A 21213-nucleotide genomic window follows, 5' to 3' on the forward strand; every position below is an offset into this window, starting at 1 on the left:
GTAGAGCTACAGTCAATGTGTTGTTTTGTTAATTTGGCTGCTGATATCTAAAAACTCAGACTAGCCCAAAAAGTCTGGTAAGACCTTGGGGAAGTTGAGTGACAGAGATGCAGCATCCTAACAAATGCCAGGGAACAAGCAAGTAAATCAGACTCAGATGAGCCCTCCTCTCCAGCCCCAAAGGACTGGGAATGCCAGGGGGCTGCCTCAAGGCTGTCAACATGGAGGTGAGGAGACTGGGCTTGTGGGTGACTGCAGCTATCTCCCCAGGGGAATGCTTCTCTTCTGCTTTTGCTCAGGGGAGAAGCTCCTTCAGATGTGTTTCTCCTCACAGACACGCATAGAAATTGCAATGAGCTACATAGCACTCTGTGTCCTGTAGGTCAGTAATGTTGCTTCTCTTGGGGACAGGAAAGACTCACTCATTTTCCTATCAAATGTATGTATGTATATACTATTTGAATTTGAAATTGTACAAATGTCTGAAATTTCTGTTACTCAAGCTCAACGACACAGTTTCTACTTGTGCATCCTTCCCGTGGAGCAGCATGTTTAACTAGTAGACAGTCTTGTTGAAGGAATCCTTTTAAACACTTACTGATAGCGGAAATTATCCATTTAGTGTGTGGTTTATGTGAATCAGAGTTTCATATTACAGACTACATGCATACTATACTTTCCCCTGTGTTATCTTGTGTGTGTGTGTGTGTGTGTGTGTGTGTGTGTGTGTGTGTGTGTGTGGGGGACTCTGTTCCTGTCACTAGGTTATTTGGAGTCTCTCTACATTCTAAGAACAATGAATGGAAATTAAATATGTGTGATGAACAAAGTAGAGCCAGGAAATCTCCCAGAGCAGTTTGCTTCCCAATTCATGTGTGCATTACATTCAAAATACTCATTGAGTCCAACACAGCAGCAGAATGACAGAATAAGCTTACATGTGTCTCGATGGAGTCTACAAAGCCTCTTTCATGGGCTAACCTTGTGTGTGTGTGTGGGGGTGGTTCTGGGAGTTTTATAAATTGAAGAACTTAAATGAATAACAATAAGCCTCAAATTGCTGCCAGGTGATCTTTAAATTTGTTTTAAGATGCCCAAAAAGTAAGGAAGGCTAAATTAAATCCTTGATCTTGAAGACTATATGCAGAAATAGACAAAAGTAAAATGTTGATGAAAGAACTTTCTTCCCCAGTTTAAAAAAAGGCATAAACTCAAATCAAGCTGACTTTTTTTGATGCCCAAAATGCAGTCTCTCCATTTGAATGTTTGTTCCAACAAGCATCCAAACACATCTGGATTGAAAAGGACATAGAAGAAAAAGAAGTATCTTTGTTCTAGTATTTACTCTCCAACTTGTAACTCATCAACAGAGTAATTAACACAAAAATATTTGTTCTAAAACTTCAAACTCTAGCTTTGCATTTTCAGGGTGGTAAACTGTTTTGCTGAATTATGCTCATGACTAGTTACTGGGAGCATCATTTAATTCTACTATCTCATGGTACCCTAGAATGCCTTAAATGCAGTATAAAAGTTATAAATATTTTGATGAGTGAAACCAACTATTGCTTCTATCAATAAAGGAAGTCTTTCTATGAAAGTAAAGTGTCCCTACTAGGCTTTCACTCCTGCTATCTCAGAGGTGTCTTTGGAACTGGAACCAAGCCACAATAAACCTAGATGGCCCTGTTGTTTTTAATTGTCCAGGAACTGAGTGAGCATAAAGTTGCCTTCCCCATGACATAAGGTGTATGGATTTGGCTAGGGCAGGAAAAAGGCAGCAAAGTACATGTCACTAGGGGCAATTGGAAGTTATACCCATTCCCTTCTCTTTTATTCTAAGGCCAGGATTGAAGCTACTAGAATGAAAAATAAAGGGGTTGGAGATTTAGCTCAGTGGTAGAGCGCTTGCCTAGGAAGCGCAAGGCCCTGGGTTCGGTCCCCAACTCCGAAAAAAAAAAAAAGAACAACAACAACAAAAAATAACCAACCAGCCTTGTTCTTCACGAAGCTACTCTTCTCATTCTTTCCCAGTAGAAATCATGTTTACACATCTAACATACAGTCCTTTCAGGATAACTGTGCCCAGACCTAGGAACAAATTATTTCCCTCATAATTCCTTAATTTCATCCCCTTTTAATGAGGGCAAGAGACTGTTTCCAAAGAGTGGGAAGAGTGAGACAGAAGTCGACGTTTTTCTACATAGGAAAATCTGGTGAACCAAGGGAACAGTTAGGGACAGAAGTCTAGAGTTGGGAACTTCAGGCTTATGGGCAGAGCAACCCTACTTGGGGCAAGTGAAACCTGGGTGATAACACCAAGGCCAAGAACATGAGCCCGGAACATCTGCAGGAGCGAAGATGCCCCAGATCGTTGCCTATGGTAAGAGGAGCTCACATTCCAGTTAGCAAAAGTGCTTGAAAAATAGTGCCCTGGCACCCCTCCCTGGACAGTGAGTAGGACAGTCTGAGGCAAGTCTAGGCACCTCCTTGTTCAGAGATTCTAAGGTTACTCCAGCCTGAAGCCAGAGCTTTCAACCTGGACCCAACTATTGCTTTTAGAGCAGAAATACAGCATCCCTTCTCCTTTCAACTTGGGGATGGGGAGGAGTAGTGTAAAAGTTAGAAAAGAAAGCTAGATACTCAATATTACTCCAGAATTGAGACCCATACAACTAACAACAGATCGTGTGGGAACTGGAATGTTTAAGTGTATCCATTAAGGTCACTGGATACCCTTCCTAGGGAGCAAATTACAAACTCTTGTATGTATATATGTCACACTAGTTGTAAGCTGTATAGAACCCACCAAGAAGTCACTTTGTTTCTGTAGGCAGTAGAGTATCTCTTGGCTTCAAAAACCTTAGAAGTAAAAGCATTTCCAGAAGATGAGAGAGAGGAAAAAAATGATGAATTTTTCTAAAGTGGAGAAAGAGTTTCTAAGTGATAAGGTAGAGCAGGATTTTTCCACACAACTTTGAAGCCATTAAGTTGCCCTTGGCCCTCACAAAAACTTGACCTTTAGTCCTCATCAACTAGTTTGTACTGAAGTGTGTGCGTTCGAGTATGGAAGATACGCTGCACAGAGTATTTGGACTCAGGAATTTCATTTGATCTTCTGTCTTAGAGATACCCAGGACTTTCTCACTGAAATTAGACCTTCCTGTTCTTAAAGCTTTCTTTATGAATTTGAGATGACTACAAAAAAGTGTGACAAGGAGACTGCAAAGAGGCCAGGTGAGCACTGAGCTTGGATTCTGAAAGATGGAGCAAAGGAATGGCATGCTAGGACACAACACAGCCAGAGCAGATATATATCATGGTGGGAAAAGGGTCAAGGAAATGCTCTCAGCTGAGTCTCAAGGGCCGCCTATGCCTGCAGTGTATCTGGTGGATAGGGATAAGGCACCAGCAAGAGTCAGTGATCAGACCTCCTGCCCATGTGAAAGCATCAGTCTCTCCTGATGGCTCCTGTGGTTTGAAAAGAAAAAGAGCATGCTGAGCCATATTGGGAAGCTCATAGCATCTCTTTTTAGAATTTCAAGTTACTCTGCTTCAAGTTGACTTTTCCACAATTACCCCCTTTGGGAAGAGCTGACATGCAGGAAGTTTTCTCCACCCACTTTCCTATGTGGCCCGTGGATAGGCCACATTTAAGTAACTTCCTTGATATGACAATTTATCCCATCCACAGTATAATCCTGAAAGTAGGATAACCAAATAAGATACGGGATGTACACAATATACACATACACACACACACACACACACACACACACACACACACACACACACACGCACACACGCACACGCACACACACACACACACACACACGTATGTATGTTCATAAGCTAGATTGTTGGAAATGTCCTGGAATCATTTCAGTAATCTATTTGGTTATTGTTCTTTATTATTTTCAGAGTCTGGAGTATGATAAGCATTTAGTCTAATAAGCTATAATTTAGCTCATCCCATCTTCAGCTTGAAGACAGAGGAAGTGTGTAGAAGGAGAGCTAAAGTCTATTGGCTAAAGGCATTTGTCCGTGGAGAAAGGTAGGCATAGTTCGGGGAGGGAGAGAGAGAGAGAGAGAGAGAGAGAGAGAGAGAGAGAGAGAGAGAGAAAGAGGTGTGTGTGTGTGTGTGTGTGTGTGTGTGTCAAGTGTCCTGACCTAGGAGGGCAGAGTTGAGTTGAGCAGAAGCAAGGCACTGACCTCTGTGTTCCTAAAGGCCCCTTGGGCCTAGGGAACGGAGGTCACTTCCCTCTGGCTTCCTGAAGGCAAGCTGCCCAGCAGCCTCAGCTGGGACTCACATGCCTTGGTTTGCTTGGTGGCTGTGGTTGCCCCTCAGGGTTCAGTCAGGCAGAAAGGGTCAATAAACTATGTATCTCTAGCAAAAGAAGAGAGACAATAAAACCACCCTCAGGGTCAGAGGTCACCTAGTCACTGATTGAGATATTCACAACTCTTTTTTTTCCTCATTTCTCTTCCTCATCCCCTCTTTCCTCTCCAAGGCTACCATTCCTTTGACGTTTTTTTAACCTTTCTCCAGAGCCATAAGTGATCCTCATAAGTAATTGAGGTGTTATCAGAAAAATAAAATCATATCTAATACCAAATGCATCTTGAAAATGAGGGGTGTGTTGTAAAACCTAACAGAATATGTATTTTTCTCTGAGACTGCAGTCATTTCCCAGCCCAGGGGTCAGCAGACCTTTCTGGTAAAAGGTGCAATAGAAAACGTTTTAAGCTCTGCAGGCCACCTGCAGTCTGTGGAGCATAATCTCCTCTCACTTTTCTTCCCTCTTCCACCTCTAACGCTTTAAAGGTGAGTTAAGAAGCACTCTTGGCTCCTGGACCATTGGAACACACAGGCTAAGCATTACACGTCACAGTTTGCCATTCAGGTCCAAAGCAGACATTTGTCTAACGCTCCTTGTCTCAGCCTGGTTTAGAGGTAGGAGAGAAAGAAGAAAGGGAGGTCCTGTGCTTTGTTTTAATATCAAAGTCCCCACCTCCTCTCCTCTCCCTAGGAAAGGACACCCAAACAAGTGCTATTTGATTTTACAAAATGTTACTCCTGAACTGTATAAAGTCCCTCTGGGATGTGAGAAAGAATTTGAAGGGATCAGGAATCTGTACTTTCAATTTCTGTAGAAGAAAAGATAGACAAGGAAACACAGCTCTGTGCAGAGTGAGGAGAAAAGCCTAGTATTGAATAGGCCTGAATTCAAGGGATATGGGTGCTCTAGAACTTAACACTATGAAAGTTGCTACCAGCACCTAGTACAGTCCAGAAATAAGTTTCCATCACTTAAGGAGCAAGATTTAATCTCAAAGCAGAGAAATTAGTGAGCAAATATGTCACAAGAGTCTAAGGCTTCTTTACTGGTCTGAAAACTGAGCTAATGTACATTTTAGGAGTAACTGAACATTTAGGAGCTTGGTGTTCAAGATAAATGCACATTGATGTGTGCTCTATAAGGCTAGCACTTGATTTGAAATCCTTTTCTCTTACCCTATACCACTGAGTCTCTGGAGAAGAACTTGTAAATGTAAGTCAAATATGCTTGTTAGTGACTACTAGATCTGCCACTCCAAGGTATTCTGGTCTCAAAAAGGGGGGGGGGTCCGATGTGACTTGTCCTTTTTGGCATCTAATCCATGTGGCTACTAGAGTCAAACAACTGGGTACTCTTGGAGGTATGCAGGGACTCTTTGGCGACAGCACCTGAGGAGACAGGATCATTATCTATCTGGAACATTTCACCAGAGCTGGGCTCATAAGTGTTTTCCCCCCAATCTCCTGGACTTCAGGAACTACCTTCTTAATCCCAAAGTGAATTTTGATAGCCTCGGTTTAAGTCCCTGCCTTGTGTCTCCAAGTTTATCCCCATTTACTCCAGCCTACAACTACGAAGTTCAAGGGTATATATCTGTACATCCCTGATTGACAAGTGCAATGAAATTGTCTCGTCCTTGTCTGTTTGCATTTCCTTTGGCGCTGGGCAGCAATATGCCTTGAAACTTCGTGAGGGACAAAGAATAAAACAAAATTTCTAAGGAAAAAAAAAGGTTGATTAACAATACCTATCTGTTGATTCTCTATTAATTTTAAAGGTATTTTGGGCTTTTAGAATATTTGCCAAATGACCGTAGTGAAAAGTAGTGGAGTCAGTAAGGTCTGGAGCTCAGTGAGCGCCTGGTGAGTGTGTCCGCAGGTCCCAGAGTCGGCCAGCTCTACCGCTGAAGCCAATTAAGAGCTTTATCTTAACAAAAAGAAAGAGGACTTAAACACATTCTTACCCCTTTTTTCTTCCTCCTTCACTTTTTTGTCATTTGCTGATTTTCTTATTTTCTTTTTCTTTTTCTTTCTTACCTTATTTTTTCTTTTTAAAAGATCTGTGACTCGAGAGAGAGGGTGGAGATTTATGTAAAGAAATTGTCGTTTACCAGGAAAAAAAAAAACCTGCGAATAATGGTGAGTTTCAAGGACACGTTTCAACGAGAAATACTTTGTACTCCACTGGGGAGAGGCAGGGGCACCAAATTCAGCGTCTTGGAATAATTCCCTTCCTGGATTCAAAGATTCATTTATTGAAATAAATCAGGAAGCATTGGCAGAACGGAAATCCGCTTGCTGGGTTTAAAGGGTCTTTAAAATGTTGTGAGTGTTAGATTGCAAGTCTTTTCTAAATATAAAACAGAAGAAAAGACCGCAGTGTTTCCCTTGGACTTCAAGAAAATTGCTAGGTCTCCGACTTAGGATCCTTCCGTGTCCGCTACAGAATTTTTCAAACATACTGCATGGTAACACAATGCGGCACATGTTTGGTTTTTTGAGGTGACTGAAGGAATGAAGGGCAAAGGCTACGGACTGAGGCTCTGGCTTCCATGGAGAAACCAGTTCTACCCTGTTGCCCCTCACAGCGGTCTTTTTTCCCTCCTCCTCCTCCAAGATAGGTTCTACAAAGAATCAGACTCAAAAAGCTTTGTTCCTTTGGCAATGATAAGCTGCTCTGATTTTATTTATTGCTTTAGATTTGGGTATAAAAATAATCTTTCCTCCCTTTACTGTTTGAACTCAGTGTGAGGGAAAGGATCCTATTATAGTTCCTATCCATGCAGACATGTGGATATTTAGACCAGACCATATACAACTGGGGGACACATAAAAGAGATTTATTGGTTAATTTAGGATGCCTAATACACATGTAAACCCCAGTAAGCCGAAGTTGCTGAGGGAGCTCCGGTTATAGTGGAAAATAGGAACCACGACCGGGGTTCGAGTGGTCCTGCCCGACGCCACGATTCCTTTCTGCACCTGGGGGAGGGGGAGGGGGCACGACTAGGATGCTTTCCACCTCTGGCGCTAGCTTCTGTATGGGGGAAAATTTTGCTCTTTCAAGTCGCCACTCGGCTGGCTCTGACTCAGCTCCCCCAAGCTCTAGGTCCGTCCCCCACCGCAAGTCTTTCCCAGAGTCTCCTTCAAAAAAGCAACTTAAGAGAGAAGCTGCAAGCCCTGAGAAAAAGTTAACTTTTCTCTTGCCCAACATCACTGATTTGTTTTGTGAGGCGTAGGTAGCTTTATTTTCCCGAGCGGTGACTTGTTACAGCTGGAGAGATACTGCTTTCCGTAGAGACTAAGAGTTAGGGCTTCCCCTCCCCAAATATGGAAATTCCCATCCATACCAACCACAACAGAATTCGAAATGGCCTGCCTGTGCCCCGCTGCTCGTAGAGTCCCCAGTCTCATCCTTTGGGGAGTATCTGGAACCCCTGAGCCTCACAGAACAACTGCACTCCTGAAGGGGCCTGACTGCCTCTGGAAGAGCTCCTCTGCCTGGGTTTTGGCCTAGCTGAACGGCCTCAGGTCTGCCCCTTAACTGGGATTCCCCCTCCCCCACTTCCCACCTTCCCACTTCTCGGTTGATGATCTAATTGAATTATGCCTTTTTGTTCCAGGGACTGCAGAGCACGTGCTGGAGGCAATTAATTATCAGAATGTGGCCGCATCAAAATGGACACTCGGTACCCGGTAGGTCAGCGGCGGCAGCATCCCCCCTTGCCCTGCGTTCGAGACTCCTCCCCAAAAGGAGGCATGGTAGTCCCCCAGCTGCCAACCCTCTTCTACAATCCATTGCGGGGTAGCTTGCTCAGATTTCCAAATCTGCAGGACCCTCGCTTATCCGGGTATCTGCAGGGACTGCTGGGAAACTCTTGCAGCAGCGGTGGCGGGACAGCTGCCTTCCCTGGATTTCCAAGCTGGCGGGATCCAAACTTTTTCCTAATATATCCTGGGGTTGTAGGGGTGAGGAGAGGTACAGGAATGCTCAGAAGGAAACTAAGAAAAATAAGACAAGGGGAAAAGAAGAAAAGCAGTTTCTCTTTTTTCCTTTTTCAAACCTGACTCACGGAATTCATTTGCATGATTTAAGCATATTTGTTATTTTCAAAAAGCACCCCCCCCAAAGAAACTCCAGAGGAAGAAGAAAGCCATTTTCTTTAAGAGCTTGTTTTCGGTAAATGCAATAATTTAAAAGTCAGCAGGGCACTCACCTTCCAACTTAGGGAGAGGACTCTAAATGTGGAGTGAGATTGGGGTGAATTGGCTGTGAAGGGGTGACTACTATAGGATGTGGTGCTAGTAGCACCTTCTCTCCACAAACTATCTTAGAAGGTGAGGTGTTGGCCAGATCAGTCAGATAGGAGGGCAGAAACCGAAAAGCTGCAGTTAAAACGCGCTGCTTGAGGCGGTCTCTCCTGGCGCCTCTGAACTTGATCAGATGTTGTTTCCTACAGAGAGATGGCGGCCAGGCTGTGAGGCTGCCTCAAGGCATAGACTTTGGAGACTCTAACCTGGTTGGGATGTGACAATCACAACCATCTCTCAGCCTTTTCTTCCCACTCAGTTTCTTGCGTCCTTTACTGCTTGGCTGCGCACAAATTATGGGTGGATTTATAACCCTGTTTCTGGTCATTTTGGGGGGGGCTCTCAGCAGGGGAAGAGTGGGGTAAGGAGGCCACTCCAACACAACCCCCCCCTGAGAGCAATTCCTTAAGGGAGTAACTGCTTCCCTGGATCACTAGGTGCTTCGCTGGGTAGTCATGGAAGAGAGCAAAGCACAGGATGTTAAAAGGGGAGGAAAATTCCATTCCACGATTGGTTGTCCTTCACACTTTTGCGTTTCAAAACGTTAAGGATCCAAAGCTTGTTGATTTAGTCACACAGAACCCAGCTACTGTCTAGTGTGCTTACTCTGCTTTCTCTGTAATAGGCTGTGTTCTTACAGAACATTTATTTAGCATCTATGCTTGTTTCTGGTATGAGTCTATATGTTCACTGTGCTTTGTTTACTGTTGATACGGTGTTGTGCTGCTTACTTCCTTTAGTATGTTCTGCGTCTTTCGGGAGGTGTGCTTGTTTGCTGTGTTTCATTTGTTTCCTGCTGTTTGCTTAGGTTGTGTTGTGTACATGGTTGTTGTACTGTGTCTGTTTTATCATGGGCAGGGGGTACGTGGTTGAGTAGCAGTGAGTACAGCTGCTAACGTTTCTTCCAGTTTAGGCGGTGGACGGCTACCTCTAGTTTGGGGCACAGGCAGGGAGGGAGCTGATCCGGCCTGGGTCTGGAATCTCCTAACGGGATGTGGGGTGGAAGCCACAGCTGGTCAGGAACACAGATTTGCCCCACTCACGCAGAAATTTGTTCCCGGCACCTACGCAAGGAAAACGTTCTCAAGGTGGCGAGGCAGCAGGGTCCCAAGTGGGCACCAGTGTCTTCTGGACCGAAAGGGGACGGCAGCGACAAGTATCTTCTCGGGTCAAAGAGTTTCTTTAGCCTAGGCGGGCACAGAGCGCGGGAGGGGTGCTTGGGACCCGCTTGGAGCAGGGCCAAGCCAGGGAGAGGTTCAACTCTGTCCCGCCGCTAGCGGAAGCCTGGCCCCAGTTCCCCACAGCCTCCAAAGCCCGGCAGAACCCTCTCAGGGACGCTGAGCAGCCGCCGCCTCACCTGCCAGGCGCTCCGCCGCTACCCAATCAGCTGTGGTCGCCGGTAGCGGCTGCCATGTTCTCCGCTTCGCGCTGCCAATCAATGTGGCGGCGGCCAATGGGCGGCAGGGCCGGGGGTCAGGTGATCTCAGGCCAGCTGGCTCCCCATTGGTGCGCGCTGCCCAGCCTCCCGCTCGGTTTATGTGCGAGGAGTGAGTGATTGACTTTATCAGTCCAAGGACATTACTCTGGAGGTGAAGAGGCTTGGACTCGCGAGGCGAGCACTGAGGTTCGAGCCTACTTACTGCAGGCTGCCTGCCCTCTGGCCACGTTCCGCCTCTGCTACTTGGTGCAGTTGCGCCTGAAAGCCGGTACCCAAGGAGCCTCCTGGCCCCGTGGTTCCGCGCTCTTGAGTAGAGGAGGGGTGTCCGGGACAGGATTGACAAACCCCGCCCTCCACTTATTATTTTGCTTATTTTTCTTTGTGCGATCCTGTTTGTTTGTTAAGCAGATTTAGTCCTAGAGTCTTTTCTCCTCCCTTCTCCCTCCTCCTCTCCCATCACCCTCCCCCCAATCCTTTTTCTTCCCCTCCTCCCTCCTGTCCCTCTGCAGGAGACTCTCGCAGCCAAGGAAAGTTGCAGCTCGGGGTAGCGCCTAGGGGGTCTCCGGGCAGTGCTCAACCGCCGCCATCCCTTTCCGACTACGGCCCTTCAGGGATCTCCTTCGCCTGCACCCTTGCTCACTTCAGCCGGATCTTCTGTGTCCAGAACGCCCCACCTATGACGATGCTCCTGGACGGAGGCCCGCAGTTCCCTGGGCTGGGAGTGGGCAGCTTTGGTGCCCCGCGCCACCACGAGATGCCCAACCGCGAGCCTGCAGCCATGGGACTGAATCCCTTCGGGGACTCAACCCACGCTGCGGCCGCCGCCGCTGCCGCTGCCGCCTTCAAGCTGAGCCCAGCCACCGCTCACGATCTGTCTTCGGGCCAGAGCTCAGCTTTCACACCGCAGGGTTCAGGTTATGCCAATGCCCTGGGCCACCATCACCATCACCACCACCACCATCACGCCAGCCAGGTGCCCACCTACGGCGGCGCTGCCTCTGCCGCCTTCAACTCCACGCGCGACTTTCTGTTCCGTCAGCGCGGTTCTGGGCTCAGCGAGGCTGCCTCCGGGGGCGGGCAGCACGGGCTTTTCGCCGGCTCCGCGAGCAGTCTTCACGCTCCAGCTGGTATTCCTGAGCCTCCTAGCTACTTGCTCTTTCCTGGGCTTCATGAGCAGGGCGCGGGACACCCGTCGCCCACAGGGCACGTGGACAACAACCAGGTCCATCTGGGGCTGCGCGGGGAGCTATTTGGCGTGCTGACCTGTACTGCCCTGTGAGTTAGCTCCGCGCACGGACCCTACGCGGCCAGTGCGCAGTTCCCTAACTACAGCCCCATGAACATGAACATGGGCGTGAACGTGGCGGCCCACCACGGACCGGGCGCCTTCTTTCGTTACATGCGGCAGCCCATCAAGCAGGAGCTGTCCTGCAAGTGGATCGAGGAGGCTCAGCTGAGTCGGCCCAAGAAGAGCTGCGACCGGACCTTCAGCACCATGCATGAGTTGGTTACGCATGTCACCATGGAGCATGTGGGGGGCCCGGAGCAGAACAACCACGTCTGCTATTGGGAGGAATGTCCCCGCGAAGGCAAGTCCTTCAAGGCGAAGTACAAACTGGTCAACCACATCCGAGTGCACACTGGCGAGAAGCCCTTCCCATGTCCCTTCCCGGGCTGCGGGAAGATTTTTGCCCGCTCTGAGAACCTCAAGATCCACAAGAGGACCCACACAGGTAAGGGGAGCAGACAGGTGGGCGCGGGCCTCCCCAGGGGCACCCTGCCACCAAGCGGACTTGAACAGCGAGAGAGGGAGAGGGGTGGAGGCCAAGCCGAGGGGCGGCGCCCCGCCGAGGCCATTCAGTACGAAGCGCTGTCACAGCCTCTCCACCCCTCACCCCCCGGGAACCTGCGGCGCTTTTGCCGAGTTCTAAGTTCCCGAGAAGACTGCTGTGGTCTCAGGAACTAATTGGGACCTTCTCGCGCCCAGGAACCAACTGGCGCCACCTCTTTTTGTGTCCTTTTCTGGGTTACTAGGAAGAGACTCCGAATGTGTTGGGAGTATATTGCTTACAAGCGACTTAGCTCTCTGAACACATTCGGGGAAGGCAACCATAGAAATGCTAATGAAAACTAACTTTGGTTACTTCCGTTCTTTTTTACACTTGATTGGCATATCTCCTAATTAAATGACTGATACTTTTGTCAAACTATTTTTATTTGGCGTTCCAGGTTCAGTTCAGTCCTTTGGAGGAAAGCTAAAGTAGAAAAGGCACTGCTTTCTGTGGCTTGCTCAGAATCTCCTGTAAAATTGTACGTAGTCCCTGGATTTATGTGGTGTTCTCTTTCCGAAAATTAGTAAGAGTACCAGGCTTAGCAAAACCGCTACATTTGAAAGAGGCAAATTGAAAGACACAAAGAAGGGGACCCATAGGGACTGTCCTATTCTTGCCCATTGTCCCATCAGCTTGGTTACACTGCTGAGGTGGTGGCGTAATGTGCTCCGCACATTGGGAGCCCTAATTTTTGGAGGAAGCACAACTTAGGGCAAACTTCTGAGGATCACCCAGCTTTCTGTTCCTGAGAGAACAAAGGGATGTTCGGGTTCTGGGCCGTCCCTACTCTACCCCTGCTTAAGATCACCACCCCCAACTCAGCAAGCTCAATCAAGGCTCTGGGGTTTTCTCCGGGGAAAACAGATGCTACATCCTTCCATAGTCCGCGTTTCCCTCTGCAGAAAGACCGCCGGACTCTCAATCTCCCGCTCACCACTCTGAGAAGTTTCCGGGTTTAACTATAATCTCCCCCTCCCCCCCCTCTTTTTTTTGCATTTTCTGCCTTTGTGTGAAAAACCTTTCAAATGTGAAATTTGACAGACGGTTTGTCACAACAGCAGCGACTGCAAGAAGCTACACATGGCTGTGCACACCCCTGGACAAGCTCCCATATCTGCAAAGTGGACAAGTCCTATACACATCCGAGCTCTTCTGCAAACACATGAAGGTATCACTTTTATTAGCGGTTTATGGTTTGTAAACATTCGGCCTGGATACGGGCCGCAGAACGGAAGCGCCCGTGCTGCCAACCCTCTATCCTTCACGTTAAATCCGATTTGCTCTAGCACTGACACCTTGAACCCATTTTGAGGATGGGGGCGGAGGGGGGTCGAGAAGGAGAGAGCTGAGTTGGGAGGGGGAAGAGAGTGGAGGGAACAATCAGTTGTTTACTGGGAAGCTCTAACCGAGCTCGCCCGGGTTTGCTTTCTGTGGCCACTTCATCCTATCTCAGCCCACGGTGGGAATCCGGAGTGGGCACTCCGAACCCGGGGTAGTGTCATTCGTTTGCTCCTCCGCTTCGGATAAAACAATAGGGCTGAGGAGCTCAGTCTGATTCCAACACATTTGTGTGGGAATTCACATCACCCAACCCCCCCAACCCACCCCTATGTCACTCATCTCTAGACCTGCTTTCCCAGGCCGAAATCTGAAAGTGAAATCTGGAGTGACTATTTTATAGGCCCAGAAGAGTAACTACTTGCCCACTCGATCCACGGAGAAAGCGTTTTTTGAAGTATCACGACTAAAATGGAATTCTTTATTCCTTCTGGAGCCTGGTTTTTGGTGGAAATGCTAGGGGTATCTAGACATGAGTAATATGGAAAAACAAATTTTTAAAATCCCATTTCTCTTTTAAGTGGGCCAGTGGGCGGTCTTGCTCTCTTACAGTATTCAAATGTGCTCTTGTTTTGTTATTTGGGGGTTTTCATTTATTATTGCTTTCACATTGCCAGTTGGAATTATATTCATTATAATATATACATGTTAATTTTAGGTTCATGAATCTCAAGGGTCAGATTCTTCCCCTGCTGCCAGTTCAGGTTATGAATCTTCCACTCCACCCGCTATAGCTTCTGCAAACAGTAAAGATACCACTAAAACCCCTTCTGCAGTTCAAACTAGCACCAGCCACAACCCTGGACTTCCTCCCAATTTTAACGAGTGGTACGTCTGAGGACAACCAAAATGCATTGAAAAGAGAAAACTGAGACAAATCAGATGGAAAATGGAGTTTTAAAGCAAGAGGCCATATATAGGGCTACATCTTGGTAATTACAATTGTTCAGGAAGGTTTTGGGCAAGATCCAAAAGTAGCCATGCCCTTTTCTCAGGATTAGAAAATATGTTTTGGCATTTGAAGGAATTTTAAAAAAAAATCTTTTCACTGCTTTCCCTGCCCCCTCCTCTTGCTCTCTGTACACCCCTTTCTGAAACTCCTTCAAATGATTTGAATTAACACTTGTCCTGTTTCTTGAGGAAGTTATTGAAGGCTTGGTGGTGGTGACGTTAAACTGATGAAAATTCTTCTTCGCCTTAGTGGTGATTGTTTAAACTCTCACAGTCTTAAACCATGCCAAAGTCCTGTTATGTCTTGAACTTTTCTTCAAAGCATTACACTTGTGAATGTATCTTCGTCTAATGGGGTCGAAACTTGTTGTTCAGTATTTTTTCAGGCTGAGGATATGATGTTACTCTACACAGATTGTGACGTTTAGTATACAGTTGCCTTTTGTAATAACTTTTCTTTTTGTAAATACATATCCGTTGATGCCATATTTATCGTTTGTAATTTAATTATTGCTGCAAGTGCCGGGAACTGAACAATATTTATGGATAATGTTTTCTAACAAATTCTGTACAGCTTTTGATTATAACTGCTTTAGCATTAAACAATTATTGTTTTGAGAAAGGAACACAATTTACAATTTTTGAACCATATTGACTTTTGTTTTGTAACAGCCTCCTACAAATAGGAGATGTGAGTAAATTGAATTTTGTTTGTTGGTATTTATAACTCACTCAGATCCCTTTTTTAATTGTTAAATTATTTTTCTATTGCAGTCTAGATTTCCTTACAATGTCAGTTTCCATCTGGGGAGGACCCTCCTTTCTTTATCTCTAGCTCAGATGGTTGTTTAACTTCGAGTTTAAATGTGTTTGTCCTGGATTTTCGGCATGCAAATCAAATAATAATGATCAATTCACTTAGTGGCCATGACATCTCAATCTTGTACTTCAAAGACTGAGAAGCTGGATTTAATCATTCCTGCCCTATATATATATATATAAACATAAGGTAACCTAATTAGTTTATGTCCCTTAGTTCTTTATTACCTTACAAAAATGAAATGGTGGGTGGATGGCATGTTGTTGAGAGATCACTCATATATACCTATATGTTTTGCATCTGTGACTTACTATCTGCCTATCAAATCTTTTTAGCTTCAAAAGATAGCACACTTGAAATGGCAGTGAGCAAGAATACAGAAGGAAATATTAGCTTCTCATGGTGAAAAAGTGCTTCTTTAAAAAAAAAAAAACAAAAAAAAACAAAAAAAAAAAAAAAAACAAAAACAGTCTTTAAATTTTGGATGGCAAAGGCTGATTTGTTGGCTGTATATAGTTGAATTCATGATTATTACAATTACTCATAATGTTTATATAGCGGTGTAATAACTGCAGCAGTTCCTAAAAGAAAAACATTTGCAAACTACATTATTTTTCAAGTTCATTACTTATAGGCAAAGATGTTAAGAGCATTGTTTCCATTAAAATCAGTAACAATGAAAAACAGTTGTTTGTTTTGTGGTAAAATGTTAACAATCCATTTAATCTACAGTGAAGCAACTCACTGGACAAACAGTTCTTTTTACAATGGTTCTATGGAAAAGAAAATGATCACGGTTTTGGGGGGTTGAAGTGGGTAGAGTTTGGAGACTTTTTTAGGGTGCTGTTGGTTGTTGAGAGCCCAATCTCTGCATGAATAACAGAAAAGTGGAGATTAGGCATTGTAAAGTGTTTAAAATGTAAACGAATAGCTTATAATACCTTTTCGCACAAGGGCAATGCTCTCAGTTTTTGTGGCAGTCCAATTTGATATATATAATCATTTTTTCCAATTCTTAGAATTTTGTTTGATTGTTCTTTTCCAGAAAAAAAAGTCTTGGCACATCATATTTATGTTATAACATTTTTTGTATTTGGTGCCCAATATTTTTTCCATGTTCAAATAAATCAATCTCAAAATTGAAATGCTTAGAGAATTTCTGGTGTTTTAAAACAAGCTTTGATTCCCAGGGTCCATTGAAATTATCCATTTTGTTATCTACTTATTTTTGTCAACAATTAAGGACTGACAGTTTTTTCTTTTGATGTATTTTGAGTGAAAATGGTGTCTGTTGCACTTTGCTTCTAGTGTTCCTCCTGGGCGCTAAGCGAACAGGAACAGGATGATCACATGTGCTTTGAGCAGGTAACCGGGTCATTTTTCACCCCACTCAGACACTCCAACCTGACCTTGACATTGAGAGTTTGGACCAGATCCACAGTTCAGGCTTCCTTTCAATTTTAAATGTCAACAATTTTAAATATATATTTTATTCATAAGACTGACTGAAATGTGTGTCACTGAAATGTAAACATAAACCTTTTCTTTCCTTATAGTAAGGTGAGCTCCCTACAATTACTATTTTCTCCTAGTTCCCCCTGATGACCCCAACCCTCAAGCTAGCTTTTAAGTAGATAGGATGAGTAACATTTTTAAAAACCCTTGCTTACACATCAATTAAATAAAATGAAATATTTCATTATTGTCTTGAAAATATTCTACCCTAGATTTTTACAGAAAAGCACTCTTCAGTGCCCTATGAGAGGAAACTGACAAACAACAATGGTAATAACCTAATAACTATAAAAATGTGCTTTTCATGATTCCCTCTTGATTTGGGTACAGCAAATTTCTTGAAATTATGCCCATGCGTTTTTTCTACAAAAAGAAAACTTGGTTCTTTTGAATCTTCGATTTTTTCTTGTCTGATAATCTGCATCGAGAATGTATTTTTATTCTGAATGCTAACTAAACAACCTAAGGAGAGTGTAACCACACACCCCAAGTCATAAACAAAGCTCCCAAGTTCAAGCTTGGTTCTTAATAATCTACTCCTTGAAATGAGAGGTTATCACCAAATCTCAAGATGAGGGGGAGAGGGAGGTGTTTCAAAGCATGGTTGACGACTCCGGCCTTCAAATTTGGAAGGTTCAAAAGATCAGCATCTAGGGAACAAAGACTTGTCTGGTAGGTGTACTGGAAGGGTCCTGGTATATAGACCCAGTAAGTGTTCCCAAAGCCTCTGATTTGGTGTGTCCACATTTGTGCTTGATTTCTCTGCAGCCTCTTTTGCCGCTGGCTTCCATATCTCCCTTTCCTCCTAAGAAATCTGCCCAAACCAGAAGTCCCGAGAAATAATTACCTTGTAAGTTTTTGAAAGGCTCTGCCACCATAAGAATGGAGGGCACTTCTGTAACTAGTATCTAAGCTTATTTTCTGTCACAGGCCCTGGAGTTCCAAGGCTCCATGGAGTTGGGCCATGGGGGAAGGCGAGGAGTGTGACGCTAGGGGGTTTCAGTAGTCCTTGGGGAGCCCCTGGGCCCTGTCGACACACCAAATTCTTCTAAATCTCCGCTTGAGGTTTGGGCAGGGAGGAGGGGACCTCATTTCCTAGGGTCAATTCTCTTGCGGTTTCTGCCCGCTGACCCTTTGACCTCCACCAACAGGGCCCTAGGCGGCCATAAGCTAGCGGATCGCCTTGGGCTCCAAGGACGCTTCGCGCCCCATCGCCTCTCGGCCTCATTAGGCCGGCGGGACTGTAAAGCAGAAATCAGCTTCGGCCTAATCCCGACCTGGGGTCAATTCGAGCCCAAACAATGGCGATCTCCGAAGACTACAGCACTGCGCTGCCAGCAAACTTTGTGTTCAATTCCTTTTCCACTGGCAGGGGTGGGGGTGGGTGAGGACACGTGGTACCCGAGGGCACTGCGGCATCCGTCAGTCTGCAAACGCCCTCTGCTCGGCCCTCCAGGCACATCTCATGGTGCCGAGAATGAGAGGCAGCTCCTGCCTGCCCCTGACTATGAGGCTGACCCAAAAGGGGCCTCCTCGGCACTGGGAACACACTTTGAAGTGGTACGCGCACGTGTGAGAGCTGGCCAGGGCCTTAGCGAGACCCGCAGGGAGGAAAGAGGAGGCTCGCTTTCGGACTCTCAGCCCCGCCCCTGCTCCCCGTGGCTTCGGCCTTTTCAAGCCAAGACCGGGGACCTTAGGACTCCCCCCACCCCCGCGGGCGCGGCGCGCAGGCGCAAAGCCTTGCAGCCGTCGAGCAGGATTTTGTGGGTGGGGGGAGGTTGAAAGCAGCCTCGCGGGGAGGGCGGCCTCGGCTAAGCCAGGGGAGGGCGGGAAGAAAGGAGAGGGATGTGGAAAGGAGTGTGGGTTTGGGGGCGGCTCTCGAGTCGGGAACATGGCGGCCGGATGCGAACCCCTGCAGAGCGGCGCACAACGCAGACTACAGGCTGCCGCACTGTAAGTTGTCGTTGAAAATTCCCTGGTTATTCCTCTCGCTGGTGCCTCGCGACAGTGTAGGTCGTGGCAGTTGAATGCAGTTTTAAAACAAACAGAAAAACGGAAGCGAAGAAGTTCTTCCTGGGCACTCTGGTCGGAGATTGATGTGCTCTTTAGGGGTATTGGGGGGGGGGTGTCTCAAAATATTTGAAGAACAAAACCCACCAGAAGAAGCTCCTGGCACACACTCAAACACACTCACACATATCCCTCTCCTCCTTCTTGCACGGTGTGTATGTATGCAATTTTGAGTTAACGTTGTCCTTGTTGGAATTCCACAGCACCTTCGAGTCCTTAAAAAACGAACAACAGTGGACAATGTGTTCTCTTCCCAGGACAATGGTCAAGCCGGATTGGAGGGAAACGAAGGCTTGTCGACCCACTTGTACCTTTGAGAGATTATATTCTACCCTTTCCCCAGGCCTCGTTTTCTGCATAACTAACTCATTTAACGAACCCCCGGAACACACACACAAAATCAGCACCGTTAACGCTTTTGTGTGTGTACCAACAGCTGGTAGTCTTAAGTTAAAGGGGAAAGGGGACTCGAAATGTCCCAAACTTTAATTCGGTTTTTGGCTTAACTAACTGCTTTCATACCAGAGTGAAACTCTCTGTGGTCTCCAGCTTCTGTCCAGCTCCTGTTTCCTGCACAGAAAAGTAAAAATGCTACGGATTCATCTTTATATGTGTCCTTAGTAAGGAAAGTGACATTTTAAAAAGGTGTACTTTATTGACTTCTCTAGGCAAATAAGGTGCACGAATTCTTCTAGGTGTTCCTAAAGACCAGCGTCCAAGCGAAAGGACAACCTTCTTGGGGTTGTCCACTCTCAAGCTTCTGAAGATGTGGGGCAGTTCCTGATGGCCACCTTGGGAAGGGCCCCAGGTGGGTGGGCAGGTCATTAGCAAGTCTGGCACTGATCTGGAGGAAATCTGCAAAACAGTGCCTTTATCTGCAGAGAACAATTGGTGGGGTTGTCTTTCCTTCTTTTCAATGCACAAAGACAGAGGCTTTGGAGCAAGAATTTGGACTATGCATTTAAGTTGCGGTGTTTTGCATTGAAAACCTCTAGGCAATTAAAATTAGCATGCTCCCCACCGTACTTTCTGCGCTTATTATGTGTGATTTCTACTATGTCAAAGGCAGGAGACTTTTTCAGCATTTGAAAACTATTTCGAAATTGCCACTGCTAATTTCACCCTGTTTCCTGTAGAAATTCCTCTCTCAGCTTTGGCCACCCATAGACCACGGTGGAATGATCCACTGACATCTTTGGGAGATCCAATGAAGTAAACTGTGTTTGCTTTATACTTTGCTTTTCCATCTGAACCCTGAAATGTTAGCTTTTTTTTTCCTGGTTAAATCTCTTGATATCAAGTTTAGGGAAAAAAAGAAAAATTATTTCAATTGGAAAAGTGTTAGGCATGAGCTAGACATTTAGGGGTTTGCGTTTGGATTCTCTTCAGTTGACTTTAAAATCAAGCTAAGATGCTTTGGTGAATGCTTTCTTTGAGATCCCTGATCTGTCTTTGATAAACTGGTTGACTTAAAAAAATAGGAATTATGTTAATGGAATTTCTGTTAAACAGAGCAAATTATATTTATTGACTCCAAAAGACACTTCTTTTCTCACTGAAGATTTTGTTTCTCATAACCAACTACTTTAGAAACGTATAACTAGGAAAGTCTTAAGTTTGCAGGAAGCATTTGAAGAGAGCACTGTTCACACCACTTGGACGAATGGTAACTTAACACAGGTGCAAAGTGTCTTTGAAAATTAGAGGGACTTTTCTTTCAAAACACATGTTAAAACTAAAGCAGCTGAGGGGCTAAGCGGTGCTGCCTATTTCTAACCTGATACCACTTCAACCTGTTTGCTAATCTGCTGACTAGAGAAGCAGAAGCTTTATAGCAGCTATAAAACACCTTTCAACAAATGGCAAGTTTATAATATTTGCTCTCTAGTAGGCTATGTGCATTGTCTAAATTGCTTTTTGAAAATGCAATCTATGTGGAGACCATTTGGGAAAAAAGATGCTAGAAATAAGACATTCCTTCTTGTTTTACTGTAAACTAGCAGTTTAAAACATATCCAAGTAATACTTTATGACATTTTTTTCTGTAAAAAAAATTTGACCTATCTGCAGTTCACTTTTTGTTTTCTTGCCAGTGTTGTCCTGCTTGGTATCTGGGACAGACTCTAATTCCTGATGAAGAACTTGCTACTGACGTTGGTATGCAGCAAGCAGTCCTCCTATCCTAAATGCAGGGTTAATGCCGAACCTACTGTGCAAGAAATGATTTACTGATGAGGTTTCAAAGGAAACCACATCAATTTGGATGTCTGTTACCTTGAAGTGATCATTTTAAGAGTAGTAGCATCTTCCTTAGGTCTAAAAAAAAAAAAGGACTATTTTCCTCTTTTTGGTGTATTGCATTCTGTGTTGAGCAAATCATTTCTGAAATGAAAAAAAAAAGGCTTCCCACCAATTTAGGATTTATAAATGGGAAGATGTTGGTGAAGAGGGACCTTGTTCAGAAGCCAGTAGGCATTATTCTCATGCACTGTTGCAAATCTCTTTCTCATATCTGAGCTGATGCTTAAAACTAGAAAGTGGAGTATTCGCTTTGTTATTTTCACTATGTTTGTATTCAAAAAGCAATATCCAGGGTCCT

General features: G+C 45.2%; 1 protein-coding gene across 1 annotated transcript; it reads left to right on the plus strand.

Moving 5' to 3' along the window:
* Positions 1 to 10554: 10554 nt before the first annotated feature.
* On the plus strand, positions 10555 to 20895 carry Zic3 (Zic family member 3). The gene is given in 6 exon segments (XM_032890352.1): positions 10555 to 11821; positions 12930 to 13024; positions 13027 to 13072; positions 13075 to 13088; positions 20708 to 20790; positions 20792 to 20895. Coding segments are annotated over 6 exon segments (1350 nt in total). The 5' UTR covers positions 10555 to 10764; the 3' UTR covers positions 20847 to 20895.
* The last annotated feature ends 318 nt before the right edge of the window (positions 20896 to 21213 follow it).

The sequence above is a fragment of the Rattus rattus genome, chromosome X, assembly GCF_011064425.1.
Source record: "Rattus rattus isolate New Zealand chromosome X, Rrattus_CSIRO_v1, whole genome shotgun sequence".
Classification (NCBI taxonomy): Eukaryota; Metazoa; Chordata; class Mammalia; order Rodentia; family Muridae; genus Rattus; species Rattus rattus.